Source organism: Acartia tonsa, chromosome 8 (assembly GCF_053477335.1).
Source record: "Acartia tonsa isolate MP-2025a chromosome 8, ASM5347733v1, whole genome shotgun sequence".
Lineage (NCBI taxonomy): Eukaryota > Metazoa > Arthropoda > Copepoda > Calanoida > Acartiidae > Acartia > Acartia tonsa.
The window spans coordinates 10,043,830-10,054,151 of NC_137267.1; the positions used below are offsets into that span (position 1 = coordinate 10,043,830).

Genomic DNA, 10,322 nt, shown 5'->3' on the forward strand with positions numbered 1-10,322 from the left:
TTATTTCTGTGGAATCTTGACTACATCAATCTAAAGAACATATCTACTTGAAGAATAACATAAATGTATTTAACTACAAATCTATTATCTCATTGATAATCATTATTATTATCTTTATTATATATGTACACCCATGCAGAGTAACAGGGGCGTCCAAGCTTTTTTTTTTGGGGGGGGTAAAAAATTTTAGGGGGGGGGGTAATTCGTGTTTGGGGGGGGTAAAATGGCGCGCGAAGCGCGCCGAAATTTTTTTTTACCCCCCCCAAAATTTTTACCCCGGGGGTAAAATTTGATTGGGGGGGGTAATTACCCCCCCTAAAGTCTGTTGGGGGGGGTAAATACTCCTCCCAAATCTGTTGGGGGGGGTAATTACCCCCCCCCAAACTAATTTACCCCGGGGGTAAAATTTTTGGGGGGGGTAATTTAATTATGTAAAAAAAGCACCTACCTAATCTATTAAGTTAATAAGTACTATCCTATAACATAAAGTAGTAAGTAAGGTTTATTTGACTATAGCTTCAGATTTCATTACTTTTAATACTGAGTTCTCCTTTTTAGGAAAGCTTCACATAGATCCCATAAAATATATTACACCTCAAGGCTCGAGTCACACTATGACTTTTTTTAGGGGGGGGGGGGGGGGGGCGGGGATTACTCCCTCCCCCCCCAACAAAAATTTTTTTTTTGAAGAACCTTTTTTTTTTTAATAAGAACATTTAAAAAATTTTTTTTTAAAGAATATTTATTTTGGGGGGGGTAATTACCCCCCCCAAAATCGTTTGGGGGGGGGTAAATACCCCCCCCAAAATCGTTGGGGGTGCCTACGGCACCCCCAAGGTAGGGGTAATTTTTTTTTGGGGGGGGTATTGTTCACAAAATTTTGGGGGTGCCTACGGCACCCCCAAAATCGTTTGGGGGTGCCAAATGGCCCATTACCCCCCCCCTTGGACGCCTATGCAGAGTAACATGGGGAGTGGGGACATTATTATTTGCTTTGGTATGTGTTTACCATTAACTTTATTATCCAAAAAATATTGATGAATGCTATATGTTTGTGCAAACGATAGCCCTTTGTAAGTTGCCTAGCTCACTCCTGACCCCAGCCTCTCAGGTCCTATGTCAATTTGACAGTTTACTCATTATTCACAACAAATTGTTAACACTATTATTGCTATTATGCGTAGTTAGCCATTGTTTTTATTATTTTTAAAATGTTGATGTTTTTCATTTAAATGTATGATCTATTCCTTTTAATGAAAATTGTTTGTATCTATAATTATTTGATTATTTTTGATTTGTTCCATAAGATGAATAAATCTTTTAACAACAACAAAAAAAATAGCTTTCGACATTATAGAATGTTTTATCGATTTATAGTTTTCTGTTACGATTAGGTACAATCCTAAAAGCTTGATGATAACCACAAGAAAAACTAAAATATCTTAAAACAATCCCGTTATATGTTGTTAAGCATCCTTAAAAAGGTAAGTTCAGTTCAGTAGATATTGAAATCTTTACCTACATTTAAAGAAACCTTAATACTTTAATCAAACAAGCATCGGGGGTGGGGGGGAGATTTTTTTCTATTGGCGATTTCTTAGGAGGGTGGTGCTACCTTTCCAAGATGGTTATAAACTTTCCCGTTACCTATGAGAAGCTACATCGAAAAGGAGAACCATATCGGTTCAACATCTAGCGAGATCCTTCGTTATACACATACACACACAGATCCTGTTACTTTTTTATAACTAGCGGCTTCGCTCCTAGCCTCTATGGGCTTTGCCCCATGAGGTAATTTTAAAATTTATAGGCAGCACCAGGATTAATTTTTTTTTTTTTTGGGGGGGGGGTGAAAATTTTCATTTTTGGGGGGGTTGGGGGTGTCCCACTCCCCAAGAAAATAGCCTAAAACCACCACAGGACCAGTAGGTATATACCCTGAAGAGTAGAATCCGATCGGTTCAGTGGTTACCGAGATCTTAAGGGACAGACAGACATACAGACAGACATTGTTTTACTTTGTATTATAGAAGATACGATTAAATGTATAACTCTTGAAGTAAATTAAGTAATAAAGGCATTATTCAAACAAATTGGTATTTGTTGTGCAATATGGTGGAATTTCAAAAAATACATTAAACGTGTCTCTAGGAGCATTTTGGCAAGCGGCCCAGGTCGTTCGGAATAAAACGTGGAAAGACAAGGATAAAAAGTCAATATGAGAAGTCTAAAGTAACACAGTTTGAGAGATCTTAAGCGAATTATGTGAGAAAATTCGCTCGTAGTATTGAATAAAAAGTAGAATGGCTGATATAGAAAGCCTGGAGAGCTAGCAGACAGAAAAAATTAAATTAACCTTAGTTGTCAGCTACGGCCGTTAGATGGCGGTAGAGAGACGTAGTATAGAGGGAGTACCTCTTGCGGCGGATTCGTGCATTATAAATGATATACAGGCTATATGAAGCGGCAGGGGCCGGCAATGATGTATAGGCACGTTTATATACTCTTAACTGAGTGGTAGTAGAGGAGGACTCTACGTATGGCGGTACAGGCCAGATAAGTTTCTCAATTGCGGTAGGCAGATTGTGAGACGGAACGGTACAAGTTCAGATTAAAACCACGAGGGGTGGTTGTTGTCAAGCTGAGCGCGAAAGCAAGTAGTCATACACACACACACGCACACACACACTTACACTCGGACTACAGGGGCCGAGAGAAAGCTCGCTGTTTTACTTCATTCTTTATCTGACCATTGAACGAACAACATCTAAATACAAAAGTGAAAGAATAAAGAATAAAGGATAGTGAAACATAGGTTTATGCTACAAAGTCGCTTGTGATATTAATCGTTTAAGTTTTTTCTAAAAATTTATTTTTTATAGCATTAGTTTCGCAATCCTTTATGAAACGATAATATTAATTGTATATGTAAAAGCGATTAATCTTTTTAAATGAGAAAGTAAATTTAAGTTTCGAGAATGGTTTTTTATAAGGTTAAAATATTCCAGTTTAGATAGTGGTATGTAAATCAGAATTACCTAAGATTCAAAATTAAGCACGTTTTCGTAAAAAATCGACAAACGAACGTTTTAATTGTACGAATAAGCGTTCAACTGTGAATTTTTATCGAAAATTTTCTATCGAAAATGTGCTTATTTAAGATTGATGAACGAAAATTTGTTAAACGATTCGAATGAAAGCACGTAAGACAAAGAACTTATTCTGTTCCTATAAATCCTTTAAATTTACCATTCTCGAAACTTCTGGGTTACTTTAGATGGAACAGATTTACTCGTTCCGAGTCTTTCCGCGTTTTATTTCGATCGAGCTTCGGACAATATGACAAAATTGAGTAGGTACACGTTCCAAACGGATTTTTCTGGAATTCAAGCTATGAAATAATAATGTGAGGTTTTCATTGAAGTATCTAAAACGAAAAAGAAAATTGGTATTTGTTGTGCAATATGGTGGAATTTCAAAAAATACATTAAACGTGTCTCTAGGAGCATTTTGGCAAGCGGCCCAGGTCGTTCGGAATAAAACGTGGAAAGACAAGGATAAAAAGTCAATATGAGAAGTCTAAAGTAACACAGTTTGAGAGATCTTAAGCGAATTATGTGAGAAAATTCGCTCGTAGTATTGAATAAAAAGTAGAATGGCTGATATAGAAAGCCTGGAGAGCTAGCAGACAGAAAAAATTAAATTAACCTTAGTTGTCAGCTACGGCCGTTAGATGGCGGTAGAGAGACGTAGTATAGAGGGAGTACCTCTTGCGGCGGATTCGTGCATTATAAATGATATACAGGCTATATGAAGCGGCAGGGGCCGGCAATGATGTATAGGCACGTTTATATACTCTTAACTGAGTGGTAGTAGAGGAGGACTCTACGTATGGCGGTACAGGCCAGATAAGTTTCTCAATTGCGGTAGGCAGATTGTGAGACGGAACGGTACAAGTTCAGATTAAAACCACGAGGGGTGGTTGTTGTCAAGCTGAGCGCGAAAGCAAGTAGTCATACACACACACACGCACACACACACTTACACTCGGACTACAGGGGCCGAGAGAAAGCTCGCTGTTTTACTTCATTCTTTATCTGACCATTGAACGAACAACATCTAAATACAAAAGTGAAAGAATAAAGAATAAAGGATAGTGAAACATAGGTTTATGCTACAAAGTCGCTTGTGATATTAATCGTTTAAGTTTTTTCTAAAAATTTATTTTTCCCTCCCTCCCACTCCCTTAAATTTTTCATCAGTATGTTTTATTTTTTAGCATTTTTTCTTTATATTTTTCCCTTCCATAATTCACCGGTTTCTTATGCACGTGGTTTTTGATAGGGCAATAATAGATAGTTTACGATTCAAATTTCAAATTTAATGTTATAAGACTTAACCTAAAAAATTTTTTATAGGGGTCATTTTTAATGTCGATTCGATTTATTTCTTTTAAATATTAATTTATTATTCATAATGCTTCGTTTATTTTATATGAGTTCATTCTAGATTTTTTGATTTATATTTTATATACATTTTTCAGATTTTTTATCATAAGCCTTTTTGTTTCTATCTCATACGGCGCATATTTACACATAAGATGGCCGACGGTGAGGATGAGATGCAGTTGCCACATTTGGGTGATATAGCCCAGGAATTGCCGGCGTTTGAGGATGAAAACGGTTTCGAGCCTGTATCTCCAGGTATTATTTTAATTGACAGACTATTGGATATTAAGTTTAGAGTTTTTCTTGTAATCACGCATCATGATATAGACCTATGGTTATATACGTTACATCAATTCTTGTTTTTTAAAAAAAAAAAAAAAAAATTTTTTCGACTCGTGCATACACTTGTTTAAGGCACAATAATATATAAATATACTTTAGCTGAATTGCAAATCTGTCGACTAAATTCATGGATTTTCATGTTGGACATGTTTTGTTTAGTTTTAACCATTCAAAATAGCAGCTGCAATGTATAAATGAAAATCGATAATTGAGATAGTTTTTTATTTTTTAGCAGCGGACGTAGATGATGATCCTGCTGTTGATAGTGACGAAAGTGTCCATGATCAAGAGGATCAGATTGACGCCGCTCATGCGCAGTTCCATGAATCACAACCAGCTCCTATGATGGATGAAATTGCGGAGGCGGATCGAATGAACGATGGAAACGGAAGAGATCCAGCGGATTTGTTGGCCATGCTAGCTGATGATGCACCAATGGGAGCCAGACCGTTTCGGGCTTCCACACCTCTCATTCCAGCAGCGCAATCGTATATTCAACAAGAAAGGGCCAGATATGGTCAGCATGATCATATTAATAGAGTAGCACAGCAACACCCTCAGCATCTACCACAGTGCCGGCCTGGTCCAGTTCATTATCCATCTCAGAATCAGGCAATGAATTTTAGTAATGTAAACATAAATGCGGCACCATATATGGCAGGAGGCGCGGCAGCTAGGCCCCAACCGCAGCAAAACGGCGAACGCATACGCCATAGGTCGGAGGAATTACCCAGAGTGCCGACAAAATCAGCTCAGCCTGTCATGCCTCCACGTGGTACATGTCATGACCGAGGATCAGCGGCGGACAGGCCTTTGTCTGTCGATAATTCGGGTCAGGTACCAAACAGTGCTCTTATCGACGTAATTCGCATGCTAGTCAGCGACAGAAATCAGAAAAACCAGCAAAGCACCAGTGCTCCTCAGCCATCGACCAGCAATGGTGTTGGCAGTGTCCAGCAACAGCAAGTGCAGCAGCAGCAGAGGGCTGGCATGCAAGCGTCTCAAGCGGCCAATTTTCAACAGGCTACGCCGTTTCCCCAGGGTTGGCAGATGGTCGCGTTACCAAGCAGAAGACTTGTCGCAGGCGTGCCTACAAAAACGAAGCCGCCCGGTTTCTGCCTAGTACATTACGCCGTTACGCAACAAACCAGACTGGGAAAAATAACTGAGGTCAATGCGCAGAATTGCCGTGACTCCAGTTATTTGAGGTTGATGCAGAAGACTGGCCTCGATCTATTGTCTGTTCAGAATTATATCGAGGTAACATTATTACAATTATACGACAAAGAGTATCGTTCACAGTTCTAGTCTTCTGCCTTTTTTACAGTTTTTTCGAAAAATTTTTTAATTTCACAAGTACTGTGGCAGTGAGACTTGTTGTTATCTTTAATACTATAGATCTTAATAAGCACTAGAGCGGTTCATCTACACAATGTAATGTTTGAGGTTTTTGTTGTATACCACCATATTTGATTTAAGTAACATTTAAGTGTTATAAAAATTTGTTACGATTTTAAACTATAATTTAGGACGCAGTTCGCGAGCTTTACAATTTGTATTTGCCCCCTGAGGCCCACGCCACCGTCCATCGCAGTATGGAGTTCTCGCTTATGGCCATCGAGCTGCTCAAGTTCATGAGTCTCTACATGAGCTTGACGTTTACAAACAGCCCCTCTGTGGTTGTCAAGTTTGCCTGCAACGATAACCGTGAAGTTCTGCAGGGTGAGAGGCTCACCAGATTAAATACTTTGCGCAAGGAGCATGAAGAAAGCGAGAAGCGCAGACGGGACAGAGAGCGAGAGGCTAGGCCATCTGCGAAACGCTTCACTGGCACGTGCCACAATTGGTAAGCGTTAAAAATTTTTAATATATCTTTTTTGCAGCCAGTTTGAGTGCGTTGAAATGATAGTTGGATCTCGATTTTGCGTGGGCAATCAATGGATATGCCAAATAAATAATCAAAAGGTTTTTCTTTTCAAAAGATCATAGTTTAGTTTTTTAAAAAATATATATTCGCAATTTAACTTACTATTTAGCACAGAGTTTTTTAGTTGTTAAACTCAGTCAGTCTAATGTTAATTATATTTTCAGCCAGAAACAAGGCCATAGAGCCTCTCAGTGCACAGCTCCTAAGAAGAAGGATTGAAGCGAGGCTTCGAGTTCCCCGGCCATAGCGGTACTTCCATCTACCAAAGCCGAGGAGCTCCTCATTGACGATGTTATCGCCCCACTCGATAACGACAATTTAACTGACCCAAAAACTATTGATTTTAACTCCAATGGTAATATTGAAAACGACGACAATACTTCTGTTAAAATTGTTACCAGTGACTTAGTCGTAAATTCTTTAAGTGACATATCTGACCAAGAATTTGCGGCTTTTATTGACAAAGAAATTGACCGGTTGCAAGGCCTGGGTTTCGGTCCAGTTGCAGGAGGGATCCATGATCCAAAGGCCCAATTATTTTATAAACAGATTTTAAACGCCAGTGATTCAGTTTTAGATTTATTAAGAGACGGTTATAAGCCGGACATAGTTACTCCTCTTCCCGAGGCGACAGACCTTAGGAACAACATGAGCCCGCTGCAAAACATTCAATTCGTTCAGGAAAAGACAGACAAATGGGTTAAGGAAAACATTGTTAGAAAAGTTGATTATAAACCATATTTTGTCAACCCTTTGACAGTGGCGTCAAAGTTGGATAGTGAGGGTAACGTGAAATTACGTCAGTGTTTAGATCTGTCACGTACACTGAACGACTGTTTAAGAAAAGTTTCTATGAAGATGGAGGATATTTCCATGGTCCTTCCCAGAGTCACGCCCGGCTGCTGGATGTCCGTGTTGGACATCTCAGCAATGTATTGCCATTTGGCATTACATCCAGAGTTCCGTGGTTTATTCGGCTTTGCGGTTGTCAACGCCTCCGGCACGCGGGAGTTCTATGAGTTTTTAACACTGCCATTTGGCACAGGTTAGTTATTGTTTTATTTCATAATTCAATCAATGACATAAGTTCGATACGCAAGTGTTAAAACGCATAAGGATAGCGATGCCTATTGTTTAATGAGTGCAATATGAAATGTATTTGACAACCTCATGCATACTAAAAACCAAAAAAACGAGTGTATATTTTTTGTTCTTACGTTTTGGTAGTGTTTTTCTTAAGAAATGATCGAGCGTCGAATTTAAATTGTACGTATTTTTTAAATTTGATCCATAAGAATGCAATATTTTTTGTCAGGACCAGCCACATATATAATGAATTCTCTGATAGTCCCCATACGAAGATTCTGCCACGCTCGAGGCATCGACTTATCAACATTCGTCGATGACTCGTTCAATTCAGCCTTGTCTAAAATTAAAGGATTGGCTAGCCTTAAATTCATAAAATTTGTGTTCGAAAGCACAGGCTGGACATTAAACTTATCGAAATGTGTCGGGCCTGCCACTTCTTTGTGTTACCTGGGCTTTAATTTAGACTCGATTTCCATGAGAATCAGTGCCCCCCTAATGAAGATAATAATTCTCACAAATGACATTAACGCTGCAATTTCAAAGGCTGATAAGGTTGGCGTAATATACGCCAAAGAATTAGCACATATCCTTGGCGTATGTTGTCACCTTCTCCATTCTCATGGAAATATAATGAGAGTGGTGACTAGAGCATGCCAGCAGACACTCGGATTGACTGTTCAGGAGAAAGGATGGTCCGGGTCTTTAGCTATAAACGATAGAATGTTACAAGAATTCGAAATGTTGAAGGTTTATTTAATAAGGTGTGTACATTCGAGTTTTTAGTTTTGAAATATTTTTAAGATTTTAAAAAAAAAAAAAAAAAAATTATTTGCAAGATACAGGTTCGACTCAGTTATGCTTTTATTTTTTCCCTGGCATTTTACGAATGTTTTGTTTAACTTCGGTTGCAGTTAAATATGAATATACATTTAAATATTCTTTGTTTTTATTTCAGTTTCAACGGACAACCTGTCAACAAGTGCAATGTTGTCATCAACATTATCCAACCTGCGAAGCAGGCAGTTTTGCTGGAAGCTGTAGATCCTTTAGACATCACACAGATAGAGTCCATCATGGTCTCTGATTCAAGTGAATCTAGAGCTTATGTATTTGAAGCGGAACAACTTCGTTTCATAAAGGAGTTTCCATTCGAATACGACGAAATGCAGCAGTCTAGTACACTGCGAGAGTTGTTGGCAGTTGTGAAAATGTTTGAACAGGAATCCTTTCTCCAGCAAAATAGACACAAAACAGTGGTTTGGTGTACGGACAATCGCGGTTTAGTTAGTATTTTGAACCGCGGCTCTAGAGTAGAAATTCTGCAGCGCCATGTGATAAATATCAAGTTAGTCCAGCTACAATTTGACATTATTCTTCTGCCAGTATGGCAAAGGAGGAGCACGTTGTTGCTAAAAATCGCCGACGAGGGATCTAAAGTAAGTAACACCGACGAGTGGTCGGTAGCTCTCGAGGATTATAATCTAATATGTGAAAAATTTGTGGTTATGCCGGAAATCGATCTCATGGCCAGCGCGGCCAATACAAAATGTTCGGCGTTTTATTCAAAGTTGCCGGATAAAACGGCATTAGGCACTGACTTTTTTATACAAGAATTGGATAATAAGCGTGTCATGTACATATGCCCTCCGGTTAAAGTTATAGTCCCAGCATTACATAAGATTTTGAGTATACCGTCCGCCACTATCGTTTTTGTTCTTCCCTTATGGCAGTCTGCTTGTTTTTGGTCGCAGTTTATTGAAGCTGGAAAATTTAAGTCTTTCATAAAAAGAATTTTTGTGTTTAAGACCATTTTTACATCAGAAGCAGCAGATTGTATGTTTAAAGGAATTTGTAATTTTTCTATGATCGCTTTATTAATTAAGACATGAGTTGTGTATTTATAGCTAATAGAAATGTTTCATTTATTGGGCCACGATATTTCTTTGACAAAATTTGAGTAAATATACAGATAAGACTTTATTAGATCATAGGGGGAGGTTAATTTCTATTTTCGTCATGACGAAAAGATGTAATAAGATTTGAAGATATTTTCATTCGTACCCAATAAAATGATATCATTTCCTTGCAGATATAATTATTTTAATGTATGTATTAATCTGATTTGTAGATCTAAAGTTCTATAATAACCATACAAGTCCAGAAAGCGTAGGATCATGAGAAGCATTTTTATTTTTTCAAAATATTTATTTTAATTTAGACACATTATTCTAAATTCAGCTAGTTTGTTTGAGCAGATTAGATTATGTATACCTATAAGAGAAATCCTGCTTGTTTTGGACTTTTTGGTTTGTTATAAGTATTTTTTATATTCATCCCTGTCTTTTTATGTGTTTTTCAAACGTTCGGTCTTTCCATGAAAGTGCAATCTGAAAATTATTCTAGTCTGTGATACGCTCTGAAAATTTAATATATATTTGTTGGCTGTTCAAGAAATGGGTTTACAATTTTAATATTTGGCCTTTTTTAGTAATTGATTCCGAATGGATTTCATATTT

The 10,322-nt window shown here is 37.9% G+C and overlaps 1 protein-coding gene across 1 annotated transcript; it reads left to right on the forward strand.

Moving 5' to 3' along the window:
* Positions 1–2,097: 2,097 nt before the first annotated feature.
* LOC145325947 (uncharacterized) lies at positions 2,098–7,017 on the forward strand. Its single transcript, XM_080168971.1, has 3 exons — positions 2,098–6,050; positions 6,320–6,636; positions 6,882–7,017. The coding sequence occupies exons 1-3, from the start codon at positions 5,133–5,135 to the stop codon at positions 6,934–6,936; spliced, it is 1,290 nt and encodes a 429-aa protein (XP_080025097.1). The 5' UTR covers positions 2,098–5,132; the 3' UTR covers positions 6,937–7,017.
* Positions 7,018–10,322: the final 3,305 nt, after the last annotated feature.

Bases quoted from the DNA above. Each gene is read 5' to 3' on its own strand.
- LOC145325947 (XM_080168971.1), top strand. From the start codon at position 5,133: ATGATGGATGAAATTGCGGAGGCGGATCGAATGAACGATGGAAACGGA. The intron at 6,051-6,319 runs GTAACATTATTA...ACTATAATTTAG, and splicing joins CTGTTCAGAATTATATCGAG to GACGCAGTTCGCGAGCTTTA. The intron at 6,637-6,881 runs GTAAGCGTTAAA...TTATATTTTCAG, and splicing joins ACTGGCACGTGCCACAATTG to CCAGAAACAAGGCCATAGAG.